At 41.0% G+C, this 22,266-nt stretch overlaps 1 protein-coding gene across 6 annotated transcripts in view; it reads right to left on the bottom strand.

Annotated features, from left to right (window-relative positions):
• ndrg4 (NDRG family member 4) overlaps positions 1-22,266 on the bottom strand; it is a 156,300-nt gene that overhangs the window by 47,837 nt on the left and 86,197 nt on the right. For 5 of the 6 annotated variants that reach the window (XM_048605742.1, XM_048605744.1, XM_048605743.1 and 2 more), the window contains one exon: positions 11,829-11,934. In XM_048605742.1, the coding sequence (XP_048461699.1) occupies positions 11,829-11,934 (106 nt within the window). Of the gene's footprint in view, positions 1-11,828; positions 11,935-20,347; positions 20,458-22,266 lie in introns of those variants that run through there. The other variant, XM_020531220.2, reaches the window with a different exon arrangement.

Genomic DNA, 22,266 nt, shown 5'->3' with positions numbered 1-22,266 from the left:
GCCCGAAACGTCAGCTTTCCTGCACCTCTGATGCTGCTTGGCCTGCTGTGTTCATCCAGCTCTACACCTTGTTATCTCTTCTATTGGTCCACCTTCTTTTTCTCCTTTACATGACACCGCAGGAACTCCATTCTAACATTTGACATAAGATTCCAACAAATGAAAAAAAAAGAGAAAGATAGACAGATCAATGTTTTTCATCACTGGGAACCAGAAGAGGTGACTTGGTTGAAGAGTACTTATAATTATGCACACTGCTGAGTTGATTGAAATATCAATAAGTTTGATGTGGACAGGTTGCCACCGCAATGGGGTGGCAAATAATCAGCGCTTTTGACAGGTCACCACTGTGTCTAGACTCCACCAGGAAAGCCAATGAATCTCCTAGCAAATTCAACAAGTCTGCATTTGAAGAATCATGGTATCACAGCATCAAAATCCACCAGCAATATGAAATCTTGTGGCTCCTACACTGCTGGGTCAGCAGTTCATACTCTATTACTCAGTGTTGAAGATTTTCTTCTGCAGGCAAGAAACACGTAGTTACCACCCTTAACCAGCAGCATGCCATCAATAAGATCTGCATTCAAGAAACACAACTCCTAACACAGGAATCCAGGATGTAAAAGAATCAATTAATTGTTAAGTACAAAATTACTTAAAATGAATTAGAATACCTCACTTTTCAAGGTAAATATTTGACTGGAAGCATAATCACAGCGTCTACCTCTATCAGCAAGTGAAACGGGTCATTGTCCACAGAGGACCACAAGCTGTCTGTCATTACAGAGAGATGGCTGGTGGGGAGATAAACCCAAGGATCATCATACTTCTGGCAAAAGGGGTGCGACGGTGAGAAGGCAGGGCCTTCAAGGTGATCTCAGCAGGTACGAGATCTGATGAAAGGTCTAGGCCTGAAACAGACTCTCCTACTCCTCTGATGCTGCTTGACCTGGTGTGTTCCTCCAGCTCCACACTGTATTGACTGACTCCAGCATCTTCAGTTCTTGCTATCGCCATAGAATCTGAACCCATGCTGCTGGTGTCATTGGGCAACTGGCACGTGATGCATAGCTAACTGAGCTAAGTTAACTCTGAAATACAAGTTAAAACATTGTAATTTTTCTCAGTATTATTCGGAAGTATGTCTTCCAAACTGATGTCACCAAAAGGAACTCTACATTGCAAGGTATGCTCCAGAAATTCTGCAGCAGATAACTTGGTCCTGTCTCCCCTGTACTTGTCCACCTTCTATAAGGCTCAAGTCAACAGCTTGATGCAACACTTGCCACTTGTCTGGATGAGTATAACTCCAATAACACCTTGAGAAGCTTGATATCATCCATGGAAAATCAGCCAACTTGATTGGTACTCCATCCACCATTTTAAATATATACACCATTCACCACCAATGCTCAGTAGCAGCAATGATAATCGTCTTTGAGATGCACTGCAACAACTTGCCCAGGCTCCTCCAACAACACCTTCCAAACCCATGATCACTATCCTTTAGAAAGGCTAGGGTAGCAGATGCATGAAAACATAACCACATGCAAGTTCCCTTCCAGGCCACGCACAAACATGACTTTGAACGATATCACTGCTCCATCACCGTACAGTGTCAGAGGCAAAATCATAGAAATCATTGCCTAACAGTAGACAAACACAAGCCTGGAAGAACACTGCGAGCCAGGCAGCATCTGGAGGAAAGGAGCAGTCTTTCTTCAGGAAAGGGTAATTCCCAAAACATTGACTGCTCGTTTCCTCCCAGGTGCTGCTTGGTTTGCTGTGTTCATCCAGGGTCCTGTTTGTCTACCCTGGATTCCAGCATCTGCAGTATTTTTCTCCCTTCCTAACATTGTTGTGGGCATGCGTACATTACAAACGCGACTATACTTCAGAGTACTTCACTGGCTGTAAAGCATTTGAAATCTCTCGTGGTCGCAAAAATTAGTGGTGGAGGGAGTAGCCCAAAGCAGACAGAGATTGTTTGCCTCCTGACACCAAGATCACTTGTTCTAGACATCAAGGTTGCATGCGCCAGATACAATCTGTGCCTATACTAGGTTTGAAGGTCATCTGTGCCAATATACAGCCTGTACTTCGGGGTCTGTGCCAGTACATCACCTCCTTCTTAAATAAGACCTTCCAAACAAGCAGTCACCTAGAAAGAGGACAGCAAGTGTACGTGGGAACATTGCCAAGTGCAAGGTTCCTGTTAAGTCATACACTATCATGACTTGGAAATGGACCATTGTCACTTAGTCACTTGGAACTCACTCCCTAAAAGCACTGTGCATTTATCTTGAGCACATGGTTTGCAGTGTTTCATGAAGGCAGCTCACAACCACCTTCTCAAGGGCAATTAGGAATAAGCAATAAATGCTGGCCAATGTCAGAGTCCCTGGAATAAATAAACATGGACAGCAAGTTTCCCTGTAGTAGAAACATATGAATTTGATTGTTTACGTTTTAACTATACCCCCGTTACTCTCTCCAGCATTCCACGGATGTCTGTATCTTAGTAACTGAAGTGAATTATATGTACACTTATGCTTCATACTCAAGACTTGGCTCTGACAAAGCAAAGAACTTCTGATCTTCCAACTCTATCTACAAAGATCAAGGTGACCTCCACTGGCACCATAAATATATCAGCCACATTTTTAAAAATATGCAGAACCTATTATTATCTGTAGAAAAAGCAATTAAGGAAAACTCCCAACGGCTTCATGGCCCTAGTCTATCATTTCCATAATTCTTCAATGAGTTACAGTCTTCACAAGAACAATCAGTCTCAAAGAGCAACAGATCTCTGTGTTATGCATCTTAATAAGCTTTCTGCACCAAAGCAAGTTCAGGCATCACCTTCTGGCTTGTAAAGCTGGATTTCCTACTTTATAAATCACACGTACAGGAAGAGATGAACAGGAAGAAAGGCAGACGCCAATTGTAGGTCAGCCCTTATTGAAAAGCCCCCAAAGTCATCTCCCAAGTGCTACGGTTGAATCGTGAAGGTCTGATTGAAGAGACTTAGTCACTCCCACTACTGGTAACCATGTTTTCAGCTGCCTGAGTCCTGAACTCTGGGCTTCCCTCCCTGAATCACTCTGCTTCCCTACCTCACTTTAGGACCTGCTTTAAAAACTTTGACCAAGCTTCCAGTCTAATATCTCTCAATGTGGCTCAGTGTCACGTCTTGCAGTGCGCCTCCATGAAGTCTCTTGGAACATGTTATCATATTAAAAGGTGCTAGTTAATTGCAAATTATGCATTTGTCCTGTGGACTCTCAGGGAAAATCTTAGTCATCATTCTGCACTGCAAATGGGTTCTGGACTTCCACATCTAGATCCGAGGTTGCCAGCGGAAAGGCTTCTAATCCGGGCACAAATCCTTAAAAATCTGGGCCTCAGCTGAGCAATTTAACAGGATGGTTTATAGTTTTTGCAGATTCACACAAACAGTGACTTTGGTAACAAAAGATTTGAGGGGTTTGTTTGCTTTGGGTGTCTTTGAAGCGACATTCTCTGTGGTGATATAGACAGTTCTGACATCTTGAATGCCCAAAAAGACACAAAAACTTTCATTTGTATCGACATTGTCATTGAAGATTTCCTCCCCTATCTATAGTATACTTAATTCTCACATCTGCATACATACCATCTCAGCATTTTCCCATTATAAACACTTATGCCCACTTTTATGATGAAGCTCGAGTATTTCAACCTAACATTTGTTTTTTCTTAAATTTTCTCGTATGTGGGATGTAGGCATCACTGGTTGGCTAGCATTTTTACTGTCCGTCCCAAGTTGCCCTTGAGAAAGTGGTGATGAGCTTTGATGAAGCATAAGATAAAGGGCTCTGGGGAGCAGGCAGGAAAATGGAGTTGAGACTAGGGTAAGATTAGCCATGATCACATTAAATGACGTAGCGGGCTTGCTGGGCAGAACTGCCAACTCCCACTCCTAATTTGTACACTTCCTATGAGCTGCCTTCTTGAATCACTGCAGCCCATATGTTGCGCGCTAACACACAATAGCATTGGGGAGGTAATTCCAGGATTTTGACCCAGCAAAGGAATGGCGATATATTTCCAAGTCAGAATAGTGAGTGGCTTGGAGGGGAACTTGCATGAATCTGCTGCCCTTTTCCTTCCAGATGGAAGTGGTTATGGATTTGGAAGGTGCTGTCTAAGGATCTTTGGTGTATTTCTGCAGTGCATCTTGTAGACAGTACACACTGCTGCAGCCGAGTGTTAGTGGTGGAGGGAGTGGATATTTGTGGATGTGGTGCTAATCAAGTGGCTGCTTTACCCTGGATGATGTCAAGCTTCTTCAGTATTGTTGGAGCTGCACCCATCCAGGCAAGTAGGGAGTATTCCATCACACTCCTGACTTGTGCCTTGTAGATGGACAAGCTTTGAGGAGTGAGGGGATGAGCTACTTGCTGCAGTATTCCTAGTCTCTGACCTGCTCTTGTAGCCACTATGTTTATGTGGCGAGTCCAGTTGAGTGGTCAATGATAACTCCAAGAATGTTGATAGTGAGGGTTTCAGTGATTGTAACGCCATTGAATGTCAAGGGGCACTGGTCAGATTGTTTCTTATTGGAGATGGTCATTGGCTGGTATTTGTCACTGTCAGCCCAAGTCTGGATATTGTCCAGGTCTTGTTGCATTTGGGCATGGACTGCTTCAGTATCTGAGGAGTCATGAACTATGGTGAATATTCTGCAATCATTGGTGAACATCCCCACTTCTAACCTTGTTATGGAGGAAAGGTCATTGATGAAGCAGCTGAAGGTGGTTGGGCCAAGGACACTACCCTGAGGAGCTCCTGCAGAGTTGTCCTGAAGTGGAGATGACTGACATCTAACAACCATAACCTCCTTTCTACAGGCCAGTTTTGACTCCAACCAGCAGAGACTTTGCCCCTAATATCCACTGATTTATACTTTGCTACAACTCCTTGATGCCACACTTGCTGAATTGTGTCCTTGATATCAAGAACTGTCGCTCTCATCTCACCTTCGGAGTTCAGCTCTTTTGTCTTTGTTTGAACCAAGGCTATAGTGAGCTGAATGGCCCTGGCAGAATCCAAACTGGGGGATACTGAGCAGGTACATCATATTGAGGTATATCTTGACCTTATGCGTCTCTGAGCAGGTGTCCGGGAGGAAGCAACTGGTAATTATTTACTAAATAATAAATAGTTAGACTGGAATTGTACATGAATCTCAGTCTGTCCACATAACCCCAAGCAGACTTGTCCAGCACAGGAAACACTGGTTTTACAATTATAATTGACACAACTAAGAGCTGCTTCTAAAGGACTTAACTATGCCTGAATTTATATAAGCAAGGGTACAATAAAGCTGGGCATTTAACCATCCTCCGCACTGCTCTTCTTTCAGTGATGGCAATTAGTTTTATGACTGAGTCAATATTTCATATCCCAATAACTAGGACTAATTTAACCCCAGGCTTCTCAGATACTGGAAAATTTACTTCCTGTGAAGAAGCTCCAGGTCACAACTGCTGCTCCTATGGTTCTTCAGAGTTGCCAAACCACCAGAATTGTCCTGGAGTTTCCAGGAATTAAAGATTAATCTCCTGGAAACTGCTGATAATAAACAGAGAACAATCATAGGGATTTTTTTAAAGATTTTCTTCAAACATTTGTGCTTATAAAGGATTTTCTTTTAAAAAACCATCAGCAATTGGGAAAAAATTACAGTCAATAATTATCTAAACAAGTAAATGAAAAGAGTTTGCTTTCTAAATGACTGGGAGGAGTTTTGCTTCTCAAGAACTGATATGATGAATGACCAATGCCAGGAGCAAGGGGATGAGCTGATTGGGAATGGAAGGAAGGTAATGAGATAAAACCTCTAGCAATACATGGAACCAGAGTTTGAAACCTAGGTTTTCCAAGATTATTTTGTAAGAATAACTACACAAGAGGTGGTCATGGTGTCAAGACCTCCTTTGTAGAAGGAATCCATATCACAAGGCTTCCATAACAAGATATCCAAAAAGTAAGGCTATCCCTTAAACAGGAGTCATGATGCCAAGGGTCATTACAGTTCATGCTTTCTCTTGCATTTTCAGTTAATGCTCACCACAAAGACAGCTACTTAGTAGATTTGTGTCTTCTGTGAACCTAAGCTTATTTTATTTTAGAAACAAATGGAATAATGTGTAAAGGCTCACTATCAACCCGCGTACAATCCAGAAAAAATATTCTAGACACCCACTGATTATTCTTCATGTCTCAAATAAGTTAAAATCTTTTAGGAATACACCTTGACTTGAGTTAAACAACAATATTTTTAATGTGACAAATATGTACAGAAGAAGTAAAGTGAGCAGAAAGAGAGTAATATGATATTTAATTTCATTATTACTTCAACCTCTTTTCTGACACACAAATAACAAATGCTTTAGAATTCTTAAGAATCTTTTTCACAGTTGCTAAACAGCATCCTTTCATCACGTTATGTTTTTGTGCTCATGCAGTTCCATGCAGCGGCATGAAAGTACAATGAACAGTTGTGGAAATCTATCGTGTTTAAGCAGCCACAAAAATAGAACACTACATTTAAGAGATTATCTTAGAGGAAATTCCAAATAGTTTCATATATAAATAAATGGGAAGTGGAAGGTCCTTGAAACAGGCTAAATATCAAATCTATCTCAAATCGGACATCCGTTGAGCAAGTTCAAGCCCCTCACTCTACCTCCAAGTCAGAAAACTGTTAATCTCATAAAGGCACAGAGTTTTTCTACATAATGGTAACAGACAGAACTGTGCCTTTACTCCTACATATGCATTTAAGGAAAAAGGAAAAAGGAAAAAGGAGCTCTTTTCAGAAACAGCAGACCAGATTTGTGTGTAGTTTCACAAAAAATGACCTCTCCAAGTTCACATCAAGTTTGGGCTTTTTGTCTTTTCATACAAAATTAGGATACACAAGAGTATTTTGCAAGCTGTAATTAAATGAATGAGCCTGCATGCAAATACAGAAAGGTTAGAAAGCTCGCCTTGGTTCTCCACTACAGCAGCTCAAATTCCCAATATAATTTCAAGGTTCCCTAAACTTCACAGCTTCACCAATCCATGTCAGCGCTCCCATGTGCCTTTAGATTGATCATACTAGTTCACTGTGCCTCAGATCCCCATTACCACTCATTTCACCTCCATTTCCCTATGCAGCCTCCATTTCCACTTTTAGTATGCACTATTTAGCACCCACCAGAGCTATAGAACATCAATGGGAATTATTTTTAAATTGCTGGAAAAAGTTTATCTCTAATAATCTATCAAAACTCTATTCCAACACATTCTCACTGATTCCAGAAAAGAAACTACTCCAGTGCAAAATAATTTTTAATTCTTCAAGTGCCTGCTAGGTTTGTAAGAAACAAAACAAAATCAAAGGATTATAGAACACTTCTCAGCTAAAGCTATTATAAGCTTCTAAAATACAGACAAGTATGTTAGCAGTGCAGTGACTCAGTGGTTAGCACTGCTGCCTCACAGCGCCAGGGACCTGGGTTCGCTTCCACCCTTGGGTGATTGTCACTGTGGAGTTTGCACATTCTCCCGTGTCTGCACGGGATTCCTCCGGGCGCTCCAGTTTCCTCCCATGGTCCAAAAGATGGGCAGGTTAGGTGGTTTAGCCATGTAAATTGCTCATAGTATCCAGGGATATGTGGACTCCCATGGAGTAGCCATGGGAAATGCAGGTTTACATGGAGAGAGTAGGGGGCGGGTTTGGGTGGGATGCTGTTTGGAGAGGCAGCATGGACTCAATGGGCTGAATGGCCGGCTTCCACACTGCAAGGATCTTATTATGCTATTCATAATTGCTACAGCTGTCAAAGCAAAAAAATCTCCGGCTGCCGTTCCTGATACTGACGGAGTAGAATGGTATCCCATTTCAAACCCGAAAACCTGTCAATCAAATTGGGAGGATAGGTGTGCAGGCAGAGATTTTTTTCAACTTTCAAAATAACTAGCACATGTTGTCAATTTAAATAAAAGCAGAAAACATGACAGCAGAGAGAATTGGGGCTTTTTTCACCATTTTTAATGCATTGCTGTGCTTTTGACAACTGGAAAGATACTGCAAAACATGGCAACACTTAGACAATGCATGTTAATTCAATGATTAACTTTTCTTTAAACAGATCCCTATAATGAATCACTGCATTAAAAACATATCCACATTACAGCATCTAATAATGACATTTGAAAATGGAAATAAGAGTTTACACACACCTTTCAGTGTATCCCTGGCTCCTCAAAAAGCCATCCCAGTGGTCACGAATTCTCAGGACGTGAATTCTATTTTTAAAACAGCTTACAAAATCCACAGCAACACTCAAAAATAATGTGCAAAAAGCAATCATTTTTCCTGTGTGTCCTGATATTTGGGAAACCAACCTCTGAAGAGGTGCATGTGTATTTTGTACTCAAGCTTTACTGACCCACTAAACCAAAACACCTTTTTCGGACCAGGAAGGCACAGGAAGATTGTTTCTCCAGCAAAAGAAAGCTAACATCAGTATTTTGTGACCTTACTCGCACCTCAATTGGGAGGTGAAAATACAACCCAGGATTTCCATTTAATAAAATGTGTCCAGTCCAGTCAACATAAATTTAATTTTGGATCAATTTTATAAAACGGTCAGAACAAGACTCAAGTTCGTCATGAGGCTTACTGTTCAATAACAATCAAAAAATTGGCACTCATGGTTCAATTCCGTTCATATAACGGTCCATAATGCTGCGCCAAACATGACACCAAATGAAACTAATCCCTTCTGCCTGCTCTTGGTCCATATCCCCCATTTCCTTGAATATTCATACGCTTACCTAAAGTGCCTTAAATGACCTAATCATATTGCCTGGGGTGGTGGTGGAAGCAGATAAGGGTTGATATTTAATAGAGGTGTACACGCAAAGTGAAGCCATGAATAAAGTGATACAGGAAGCTGCAGTCCACATGAGAAGGGATGGACAGCTGTTTTTGAAACATGCCTCTTTGAAGCTTCTTGCCAATACTTTGTTCAAAGCTCGCATTCTCCATGGAATAGGAAGAGGGATTGGGTTATGAGAAACAAAAATGTCAATTAGACAGTTTCTCACTGGAAAAGTGAAGGTTGCAAGGTAGTAAGATTTCTATTTTTAAGTTTAAGGGTGAGGGACAGCTTTCACATGTATTTGGAAAGGCAAGCACTGATTAGGGATAGTTAACATGTCTTTGTGCTTGGGAAATCATGTCTCACTAACCTGATTGTTACTTCTTCAAAAAGCACAAAGAGGACTAATGAGGGCCAAGCGGTGGACATGATCTATGTGGACTTACAGTAAGGCGTTCGACAAAGCTGCTCATGGTAGACTGGTTGGCGAGGTTAGATCACATGGAATAGAGAACCGGCTCGAAGGCTGAAGACAGTGGGTGGTGGTGGAGGATTGCTTTTCAGACAGGAGATCTGTGACCAGTGGTGTGTCATAAGGATCAGTGCTGGGTCCACTGCTTTTTGTCATTTACATAAATGATTTGGATGTGAACATAGGAGGTATGGTTAGCAAGTCTGTAGATGCCACCAAAATTGGCAGTGCAGTGGACAGCGAAGAGGGTAACCTCAGAGTACAATGGGACCTTGATCAGATGGGCCAAGGAGTGGCAGGTGGCGTTTAACATACATAAGTGTGAGGTGCTGTATTTTGGTAAGGCAAAACAGGGCAGGATTTATACACTTAATGGTATGATCCTGGGGAGTGTTGCTGAACAGAGAGACTTTGGAGTGCAGGTTAATAGTTCCTTGAAAGGAGATTCGCAAGTTGACAGGATAGTGAAAGGTGCATTTGGTACGCTTGCCTTTATTGGTCAGTGCATTGAGTATAGGAGTTGGGATGCCATATTGCGGCTGTACAGAATACTGGTTAGGCCACTTTTGGAATGCTGTGCAATTCTGGTCTCCCTGCTATAGGAAGGATGTTGTGAAACTTGAAGGTGTTCAGAAAAGATTTACAAGAAAGTTGCCAGGGTTGGAGGATTTGAGCTACAGGGAGAGACTGAATAGGCTATTTTCCCTGAAGCATTGGAGGCTGAGGGGTGATCTTATAGCGGTTTATAAACTCATGAGTGGCACGAATAGGGTGAACAGACAAGGACATTTCCTCAGGGTGGAAGAATCCAAAACTAGAGGGAATAGATTGAAGGTGAAAGGGAAAAGATTTAAAGAGGTACTAAAGGGCTACTTTCACACACAGTGGGTGGTGCGTGTATGGAATGAACTGTCAGAGGAAGTGGAGGAGGCTGATGCAATTACAACAGTTAAGAGGTTTCTGGATGGGTGTATGAATAGGAGGGGTTTAGAGGGATATGGGCCAAATGCTGGCAAATGGGACTACATTTAGTTAGGATATCTGATCGGCATGGACAAGTTGTGCTGAAGGGTCTGTTTCCATGCGGTACAGCTGTATGACCCGTGACTAGATAAAGCAAACCATGATAAACTACTTAAACTTGAAAGCAGAAGAATCAATAAAACAGCGCTCTATTTGAGGGGGTTGTAATGAAGTGGGTTGTAGGAGTACAGTTAATCTGCAAAAATAGCATCTTAACGAACCTACGGAACAGACTACTCCAGAAGATCATTCAGGCATTCAACACATATTAAGTGGATTTCTTTGTGAAAATAACATTTTGGATTACAATGCATTAATAATATGAAACATGTGGTAAGTCACTTGAAAGGAACAGATAACACTGAACCTATGGATTCATAAAACTCAAATATGTGGGGGTGGGGTTTCTCCCCTCATTCCTGGATTCTGAGAGACTAATTGGTAGAAATTGCTGTATTTAGTGAACAATTTTATTATGGTGGTGTGAATCAAATTTGATAGAGCTTGGTCTTTTGTTATGTAGCAATTCATACATTCCTGCGAACCAAGCCACTGAATATTGGTAGGGTACTAGACTGTGTGAACAAAGGCAGGGGCCACATTTAAATTGTATTTGATATGGTTCTCAAAGCTGCTAAGAAAATTATATTAAACACTGATCCAAGGTGGTGTCCCCCTTTTTTATCCAGGATGCTACAGGCTAATCATAGCATAATACAGCTAGCCCAGTTGACATCAGATAACTCAGCATGTACCAGAAATTGAACATTTTCATCTTTCTGTCTGGACGTTTTGTTGTATCATTAAACTGTGCTTCTCCTTACTACTGTAGTGGAAAACTCTCTCCAAACAAAAAATATTTTATGTAAGTATAAAAAACAGTTATCAGGCAAACCTCATGCCATTGATTCCTATTGTTTAGAATTACAAAAGAGCAAAGTTTTTCCCATTCATGCTAAGAATTCCAATATCCCTTCCCATTTAATTACAATTTATAGAATTCCAACAGCCCAATTCCTGCTCCCATTTAGTCCATTGTACAGAATTCCAATACATGAAAACCCTTCCTATTCAATCCCATTATAGAGAATTCCAATAATCCAAATTGTTTCCAATTCAAATCTATTAGTACAATTCCACTAGACCAGACAACTTCTCATTCACTTAATTATATAGAATTGCAACAGCCAAATCCCCTTCCCATCAAATCCATTACAACTAAGTCCATAAATTAAACCCTTTTAAATTTCAATTGTCTGCAATGTGTGTAATTCAGTAGGGAAAGTACTTACCTTTTAATCTTAGGGTATAGAAATCACATGGAGAACCTGATTCCAAATAAATTTTTAATGCATTATGTTTGAATCATGTGTTTTCTTTATAGCGACCTGTTCAAATATACTTACGGTTCATCCCAACATCATGATAGGTCAGGATTGCCGGGCGGTTTCCTTTTGGTGCACCACGTATCACCACATGCAACATCCCATAGGGGGTTTCAATGTCATGTTCCTAGTAAAGGTCAATAAAAGTGGCAATCAGTGACTGGAAACATATCTTTTCATCTACCACTCAAAGTTGATGACTATGTGGACCCAAATATTATCTGTAACAAATCTCTCATGAAAGTATTTAGTGATTATTTATAGGCTCTGTCTTGACAATGATTATACGGATACCTTTCTGCATTTACATCCCTTGATGGATCAATAATGTCAAGACTTCCTATCAAATAACTTGTCAGTATTGACTGTACATATTTGCCACTATAAATACCCCTAATAAAATCAATAATGACAGATTTGTCTCTTGCAATGCAGCAGTGTATAATCACTGACTTTGCCCCCTTAATTTTTAATGCAATGATTGCAAAGTCTTTCCTCTTCAGTGGCTTCATTATAAAATTATTCAAAAATAGTACAACTCACTATCTATAAACACACTAACGTAAGTACATAAATACCCTGTGATAACCACATTCAATATTATAACTGTACACTGATACTGTAAATGCATTTATTTATCGAACAAAAACACTTACATTGTGATAAATACATGCAAGTTGTTATAAGCCAGAAAAAACATGCAGATAAGTATCATTATAAATAAACACACTTAGTGTTACAGTTCATGATCAATGCACTCAAATTGTAGTAAGCACAAGCTGACGAGTGCTCTTGATGGAACACAGATGTATTTTGGCAGACTGGCCAGCAAATAGAATGTACATGGGATCCAAGGGCAAGTGGCAAGTTGGATCCAAAAGTGATTTAGTGGCAAGAGGAAAAAGGATAATGTTCTACTGGTGAGAGATAGTAGGAACTGCCGATGCTGGAGTGTCTGAGATAACAAGGTGTAGAGCTGGATGAACACAGCAGGCCAGGCAGCATCAGAGGAGCAGGAAAGCTGACGTTTCAGGTCTGGACTCTTCTTCAGAAAATGTTCTACTGGTGTTTTTGAGCCGAAGACTGTTTCTGTTGAGGTTTCAGTTTCTGGCTTATTACTAGGTTCCTTGGCTTTTATGGTATATCTCAATGATTAGACTTAAATTAGGGGACACGATTTCAAAGTTTACAGATGATACAGAAATTGGTCACCTGGTCGATGGGGAAGAAGAAAGGTGTACATGGCAGAAAGATATCATGAACTGGTTAGGTTTGCAGAATAGTGACAGATTGAATTCAATCTAGAGAAGTGAGGTAATACATTTTGGGACAAACAAGGTAAGGGAATACACAATAAATGCTAGGATACTCAGAAGTGTCAAGCTATAGGGAATCTTGGAGTGAAGGTTCACAGATCCCTGAAGGTCATATGTCAGGGGAGTAAGATGGTTAAAATGATGTATAGGATAATTATTAGCTAAGGCACAAAATATTAGAACAGTAAGGTTATGCTATAAATCTGTAAAACATTAGTTAGATTACAGCTAGAGTATTTTACACAGTTTTGTTCACACAACTTAAGAGTGATGTAGGGCAGATTTACAAGGCTAGTGCTGAGATGGAGGATTTTAGCCATTAGGAAACATGAATATGCTGTGGATTATTTCCTTTAGAATAAAACAAGCTGAGGGAAGATTTAATTGAGACAAATTTGAAATGAATTTTGACAGATTGAACAGGAAGGACATCTTCTGCATAGCAAAAGAAGAATAATCCAAGTCCACTGATTTAAAGCAATTGACGAAAGCATTACAGAAATTAAAGCATTCAACCTTTAAATTACAACCAGGCGTCCATTCAGACCATTGAGCCCAGGCTGAACCTTTGCAAAAGCTATTTAACTAGTCTCCCATCCCAGCCATTTCCCTCTTCCAAAATACCTTTAACCAAATTTTTTTTTAAATTTGTTCACAAGGTGTAGGCATCACTTGTAATGTCAGCATTTATTGCCCACCCTAATTGTCCAGCAGTATTGGAGTCAACTACATTGCTGAGAGTCTGGAATCTCACCTGGACTAGGTAAGGATGGCAGATTTCCTTCCCTAAAGGACATAAGTGAACCAGATGAGTTTTTAACAATAACTGACATTAAGCTCATGTTTTCATTCCAAATTTTTTTATTGAAATTTAAATTTCAACATCTGTCATGGTTGAATTGAAATCCACGCCACCAGAACACTGGCCTGGCATTCCAGATAACTAATCCAGTAACATTACCATTACGTCACCATCTCCTCATAAACTGACCCATTATCCCTACGATCACAAACCTACCCTGGTTTCTAGTCCTAGATTGAAAGACTCACATACCAATGCACAACTTTCTTTTTATTCATACATAGGATGTGAAATCACTCACTAAGCCAACATGTATTTCATACTGCTAATTGCTCTTAAGGTAGTGTGGTGAGCTGTTTTTTTTCCCTCCCACATCGCTGCAGTTCTTATAGCATAGATACGCCTACACTGCAGTTAGTGAGTTCCAGGATTTTGACCCAATTACAGTGAAGCAATATTTCCAAGGCAGGATGTTGGGTGGGTTAGACTGGAACTTGCAGATGGTGGTGTTTCCATGTATTTGTTGCCTTGTCCTTCTAGGTGGTAGTGATTATGAACTTAAATGGTGCTGTCTGAAGGAGCCTTGGGAAGCTTTAAAAACTGCGACTCGTAAATGACGTCTACTGCTGCCACTGTACATCAGAGGAGAAGGGAGTGAATGCTAAAGATGTTAGGATGGAGTGCCAATCAAACAGACTGCCGTGTCTTGGACGGTGTTGAGCTTCTTGACTATTTTTTGGCACTACACATTCAGGCAAGTGGGGAATATTCCGGTATACGTGACTTGTACCTATTCGACAGATTTTGACCAGCCAGGAGAGAAGTTACACAATGCAGAATTTCTAGCCTGCTCTTACAGCCACATTATGTATTTGGCAAGTCCAGTTCAGTTCTGATCAACGCTGACTTGATATCAAGGGCAGTCACCCTTACCATCCCTCTGTTGTGCTTGCTTTTAAGCAAGACTGCAGGGAGGTCAGGAGCTGAATGGACCCGGCTGAACTGAAGCTGAGTGTCAGTGAGCAGGTTATTGATGAAAAATGCAAGGAGAAAGACGCTGCAGTGCTACATTTTGTGTACAGGATGTCCGTGAGCAATGTTCCACATTGTCAGGTAGATGCCAGTGTTGTAACTGTACAAAAACAGCCGAAGACTGCTGTTAGTTCTGAAGCACAAGTCTCAGTATTATTGCCAGAATGCTGTCAGAGCCCTTACCTTTGCAGTATCCAGTGCTTTCAGCCATTTTTTGATATCACATTGAGTGAATCAAATTGGCTGAAGACTTGTACTAGTGATGCTAGGATTTTCAGCAGACTGTCAGGTCTGATGGTCCACTCAGCACTTCTGGTTAAAAACTAGGGAGGGAGGTATGTAATAATCAGCAGGAGGTTTCCTTGCCCATCTATGACCTGATGCACGAAACTTCATGTGTTCACAGTTAATGTTGAGGACTCATGTATACTCTTGCGCTACGATGTCTAATAGTCATAACTAGGGAAAGATTATTTTCATTTGTGGGATGTGGGCATTGCTGGCTGGCCAGCATTTATTGCCCATCCCTAGTTACCCTTGAGAAGGTGGTGGTCAGCTGCCTTCTGGAACTGCCGCAGTCCACTTGCTGTGGGTTGACCCACAATGCCAATAGGAGGGAATTCCAGGATTTTGATCCAGTGACATTGAAGAAACAATGATATATTTCCGAGTCAGGACGGTGAGTCACTTGGAGGGGAACTTGCAGGTGGTGATTCCCATGTATCTGCTGCCCTTATTCCTCTAACTGGAAGTGGTCATGGGTTGGGAACATGCTGTCTGAAGATCTTTGGTGAGTTTCTGCAGTGCAGTTGTAGATCATGCTGCGACTGAGCATCAGTGGTGGGAGTGGACGCATGTGGAGTGGTACCAATCAAGTGGGCAGCTTTGTCCTGGATGGTATCAAGCTTCTTAAGTGATGTTGGAGCTGCACCCATCCAGGCAAAGTAGGGAGTATTCCATCACACTCCTGACTTGCGCCTTGTTGGTGATGTCAAGAAAGTCAGTTGCTGAGTTACTGCTAACAAAACAAAAACCGAAAGAACTGCAGATGCTGTAAATCAGGAACAAAAACAAAGTTGCTGGAAAAGCTCAGCAGGTCTGGCAGCATCTGTGAAGGAAGTTACTGTGAAGGAAGCTGAGTTACTGCTGCAATATTCCTAGCCTCTGACCTGCACTTACAGACACTGTTTATGCGGTGAGTCCAGTTGAGTGTCTCGTCAAGGATATTGATAGTGGGGGAATTCAGTGATGGTAACATCATTGAATGTCAAGGGGTGGTGGTTCGATTGTCTGATGATTCAATTAATTCACTATTGATAACTGAACCTTCAACTTCCAATGCCCTGTAATTTCCTCCCTAAACTCTTCATTTTTCTACCTCCTTAAATTATGATTAAAATCCACATATTTGACCAAGCTTTTGCACATTCTTTTTTACATCTATGTCAAATTAATTCTGATGATGTTTCTCCTGGAGACATTTTTACTGCATTAAAGTGAGTTTAGAAACACAAGTTATTCTTATGCAAGCAGATATATGGTCCTCTTACTTCTGCACGCCCTTCCCCAGTACCAGGTTGAAAAAGAAAGCTGCTGTATCAGCCAAATTCTGAAAATAAACACTCATTCTATGATTAACCTGTTGATTTCTCTGTTTTCTGTGCTGGGAAATGCCAAAGAGATAATACATGAAATGATTGTAGTCTTCCAAAATGTTTACATGCTGAAAAAGTTCCCAGGAGATTGGAAAACCACATATGTAAAGAAATGAGGAAGACAGAAAGCAGGAAACTAAAGTCCTGATGCTGGGAAAAGGATATAATAGATCATACAGAGATGATATGGCTTTATGAAAGGGATATAATATTTAACGGATTTGTTACAGCTGTTTGTAGACATAAAAAGCAGATTGGATGAAGGGAACCAACAGATGTGGTGCATTTGGATTCTCAAAAGTTATTCAACAAGGTGCCACATAAAAGGTTCTCCTATTGAGTCAATAAATATATTCAAAGCAGAGTTAAATAGAATTTTGCTCTACAAGTCAAGGGTTAAGAGGGGCAAGTAGGAGATTAAGTTGATTAACCATAATTATTCCAACCATGATCTTACTGAAAGGCATTGAAAGTTTGATGAGAATGATCTACTCCTGCTCCTCCTTCTTGTATCCTGAGAGGGTAGAAACAGCTTTGGCTTATTGTCTCTTCTGAAAGATGGCACTTCCTGCAGTCCAGCATTCTCTCAGTACTGCACTGAAGAGTCACCTAGATTGTGAGTGACTGATTATCTCCAGCATACAGCTTGAACCCATGGCCTTCACTGAATATTCAGTTAGCAATACACAATATACACAAACATGTTAAACTTAATAAATGCAAATATACACATATATACATCACAGATCAAAACATATCCATGCTCAAATGCACATCTACCTGAATACACATATATCCATACTTACACACAAAAACATTCACTAACATACCATACCTACTTTTGCAAACAGTTACATTTCCACAAATGTAGATGTATGCACACTCATGTACAGTTCCATACAAATTTGTACATATCCAAAGTAAGACAGCCAGTGAGAATGGATCATGACCTTCTGAGGCCAGCTCATGTAACTTTGAAAGATGTCCTCCACTTTGCATCCAGGACCTCAAAAGTCACCTGAGACTCTGGAATTTCTGGCTCAGCCTTCAGACTGGGAAAGTTGACAAACTCGTTTTGCAATGCTCCCTTCATGCCATGTCATCCACCTTGACACCGTGTTCCAAGACAGTTCAGGACAAGAATTCCAGTTTAAGGGACATTCTTTCTTGTCTGTGTCCCATTCCTGAAACATGCCCTCTTAGAGGGTAAGGCACTGCATTCATTAAAAGTGAAAAAGGTTGACAAGTGATTTAATTGATCGTTTTAAATCAAGCATCTGGAAAGGGAGAATAACTATTTCCTCTGATGGGCGAGTCAGGGCTGAGGGGGAATATTATGGTGTAGTGGTAGCTCATTTATGTGCTTTGGCAAGAAGAATAGAAGAGTTGGATATTATTAAATGGAAGAAAAACAGTGCAGAAAGCCACAAAGCAGGGTAATTTGGGAATCAATGATAAAAAAGCTAGCATGTAGGTTCAGTGGGTAATAGGGAAAACAAATTGACTGTTGCCTCTATTTAAAGGGAATAGGGAAGTATTGCTAAATCTATACAAAACACTAGTCAGGCCACATCTGAAATAGTTCTGATATCTGTGAATGATTTTGGACTCACCTAAGGCAAGACATATTGTCAGAGGAGGCAGTTCAGTGAAGGTTCACTGCAATTGATTTCCAGTTGGAGGATTTTTTTTTTAAAATCAGGAGATGTTGAGTTGGTTCTGTTTGTACTCATTGGAATTTAGAAGAATGAAATGAGACCTTACTGAAAAATATAGGAATCTTAGGGGGCTTGACAGGGTTCATGTGGAGAGAATGTTTCCTCTTGTGGGAGAGTCCAGGACCAGATGGCATAAGCTCAAAGTAACGGTTCGCCCATTTAAGACAAATGAATGGAATTTCTTTTCTCCGAAGATGCTGAATCTGTGGAATTCTCTACCGGAGAGGGCTCTTAAGGCTGGGTCATTAAGTATATTCAAGGCTAAGACAGACAGATTTTTAATAAGTAAGGGAATCAAGGGTATGGAGATAAGGCAGGAAAGTGGAGTTGAGGATTATCAGATCAGCCATGATCTCATCAAATGACAGAGCAGACTTGACGGGCTGAATGGCCCACTTCTACCCTTTTAATTTATAGTCTAATGGCATCTGAAAAGAAGCTCTGCATCTCCCGATCCAGGGAGTCTTCTAAGTCTAAGGGAGTCCAGGTTTAACATTAAAATTAGAGCCACACCATTCGAAGTGATGTCAGGAAACATTTCTTCACACAAAGGTTAGTGGAAATCTGGAATCCTCTTCCCCCCAAAAAAAGCTATTAAGGCTGACATTGTAATATTCACAATTGAGACATATCAAATTTTTTGCAAGACAGTATTAAGGGATATAAGGAAAATGAATAAGCACAGTTTGGGCCATCTCTCACTGAACCAACAGCTATAAACCCAAGGTATTTCAGGACCATCATACAGAATTATGTACACTGACATAAAAAACAGACATGCATCTACTCATTAATGCATGGATACACAGAGACCTACAAATACAAATAATGTACACTGTCACATAAGTGCACACAAAACATTTTTAACACATATCTATTTACTGACACATACAACAATGCACACGAATGCAAATCCATATACACAAACACAAAACTCCCATATCATTCATGCATACAACACAAATGTACAAATACATATATATTTACACGGTTAGAAATATTTGCACCCACCCTGTGAATTTAAGTATACAGTATGCAAATATTTACAACCATATGCACATTCATGGCTACATACAAGCCTCCAAAATAATGTACTCTCCTACATAATACATGCACATCCACACTTGCGTATATTCTAATCTACACATATGCCCATATTCATGACCACAGACGTTTCCACACATGCACATGTATACTCACGTACATGCCAAACATACCTGCATACTCATGCAGTCATTGTACACGCAAAAAAGATTGTACATTGCATCCAGAGATATATAAACATAGTAATTCCATTCACTTGCTTCTAAATGCAAAAAGATGCAAATACCTGAATCTTAAGTGCACACATTCCGTTACATTGACCTTCACAAAGCACTCACTCTCACCGGAGCAGACATTCACCGCAACACAATCACTCATGCGTTCACGAGACAAAAGGCAAAATCATTTGCACAATGTCCTTGTTCTGATCGCACAGTTGCTGCTGATCTGTAACGATGTGCAAATGCTGCACTAAACAGGTCCTTGCTTTCCCTGACTGTATGAGATGTCGCACCCTTCCTGCACCCCAGAGAATCTCACCAGAAATTAAATTGGTTTAGCTATTCACCCCCTCCCCAATAATGGGATCAAATAACACATACCATATATTTTATTTCCAGAAACCATCAGTCTATCAGTCTCTACCAATTTTTTGCTGTTAAGGGTCTTAAAGCAGCAACTACGTTCTTTCAATGCACTACTGAGGTAACATCACCCCTTCCCTCGTCCTTCCTCCTACCACCACCGCCCACCCCCAACCAAGGACACCATCACCTTCTACCAAAGCACTCAAATCCCGCGGCTGATGCCAATGATAAACATTGTATACTTACACACCCTGATCATCCCCAAATACCAACAGACAGGACTCTTTACACTGAGCAACGAAGAATGGTGTGCGGTCGACTGTAAAGAGTGGGAAAGAAGGGGAGATGGATACAAGGAGCCACACTGTTGGTTGTCCTTCACTTACCCCATCCCAGCACTCAGGCATTTTGCGGTCAAATCAGAGGGAAGAGCTCCAGCTCTGCAGGTACGGAAATTCCTGAATTTAGTATCTTAAAACCTCAAGTACAACTAGCTCTGCAGCCTGTCAGTCAGAAGCTGCGTCTTTTATAGGACCCCAGCATCCTGCGGTCACAGGCAGTGTGCAAAGCCCTTCTATTGGTTGCTGCAGAAACAGTTTCTGCTTTGATTGGTTCCAAAGCTGTTCATCCCCTTGGTGTTTCTGTTCGCGTGTATGTGTTTGTATGTGTGTGCATTGTCTCTATCATGTCTGCTCAGGGACGTTGCTGCCTTGCCATTCCAATGATTTGCATTTTTACAGCCTCTGTAGCTGATGCGAGTTCTGATGTGAATTTCAATGACATACTGAGAGACGCAATGCCATTGCAATGTCTTTCCTTCATTGTTCACGGTTTCTCAATGTCGCACTTCTCTCGACTCCGCATTCCTTGAATCTTTGCTTCCCATTGCCTAGCACGGAAATACGTGTCTCAACCATCCAGCAGCATGATTCCCCATCCCCCATATAACTTACCATCTTATACTGCAACAATCTTAATCAATATGCACGAACTGTGTTTTTCTGTAGAAAGACAACCCTGCATCAGCGCCAAATCAGAGAAGCGAGGAGAGTAGTAGAGAGCGAAAATCAGAATGAAAATAGCACAAGCAGGACAAAGAGGAAAGAAGAATGGAAGAAACAAGTGAGATAAAGAAAAAACATGGAGTAAGAAAGAGGAAAGGGGAAATAGAAATGAATGCAGAGCAGAGAGAGAGATAAACCTGTCTATTAACATGCACGATAAATTTGCAATTGTAATTGATCAGAACATCACGATAAATGTAATTTATTTTATAGTAAAAACGGTTGAAAGTTAATAAATACTATACTGATAGGTACAAATGACTGCTGAATTGGGATTTACTGTTATTTTCTGACGCCCGCATGACCCTGATCCAATTATCTAGGTCGGGGTGATATCAAGCACTCGAAGGCAAGGTTTAGACCAGAAAGTAATTCCTTGCCAGTATCCCGCAGGGAAATTGGTGAAACAAACCATCTCGACTGACTTCAATCACAGGCACGAGTGGGTGCCACATCCATGACCTACAGGAAGGAGCTGTGACTGAACCACAATTTAAAATGTACTCGGCGGAAAGGAGTGACGCGAGCCGGTGGTCCCTGCTGGGAACAGAGGTGGCGAGCTGGAGAGGAATTCAAACAAAAGGTAGTAATTAAGCACTAAGCTCCAACTGACCTATATCGTTCTGCATTCTACCACTATCCCCGCGCACAAATTGAACTATGCATTGCTTACATGCTACCACAGGGATCCAAAGGATCGTAAAGCACAAAGAACAAAACAGCACAGGAACAGATCCTTTGGTCCTCCAAGCCTATGCTGACACATTTTGCCCTTCCATGCTAAAACTGTCTTCACTTACAGGATCCGTATCCCTCTATTCTCTTACTATTCATGTATCCATCCATGTGCTTCTTGAATGCTGCAATTACCTTCCACCACCTCCCCCAGCAGCGTGTTCCAGGCACTTACCACCCTTTGTGTGAAAAAAAACATGGCTTACACGTCTCTTTTAAACTCCCCTCCTCACACCTTGAACCTGTGTCCCCTAGTAATTGACCCCTCCACCTTGGAAAAAGCCTAAAACTTCTCATTCTATCCATGCCATTCACAATCTTATAAACTTCTATCAGGTCACCCCTCAACCTCCTGCATTCCAGTGAAAACAAACCCAGTCTGTCCAAACTTTCTTCATAGCTAAAATCCCCATACCAGGCAACATCCTGGTAAACCTTTTCTGTACCCTCTCCAAAGCATCCACATCCTTCTGGTAGTGTGGCGACCAGAAGTGTACACAATGTTC

This window comes from Rhincodon typus, chromosome 15, assembly GCF_021869965.1.
Source record: "Rhincodon typus isolate 14 chromosome 15, sRhiTyp1.1, whole genome shotgun sequence".
Lineage (NCBI taxonomy): Eukaryota > Metazoa > Chordata > Chondrichthyes > Orectolobiformes > Rhincodontidae > Rhincodon > Rhincodon typus.
Note: the sequence above shows the minus strand (reverse complement) of the source record. Positions and strands in the feature narration are given on the sequence as shown.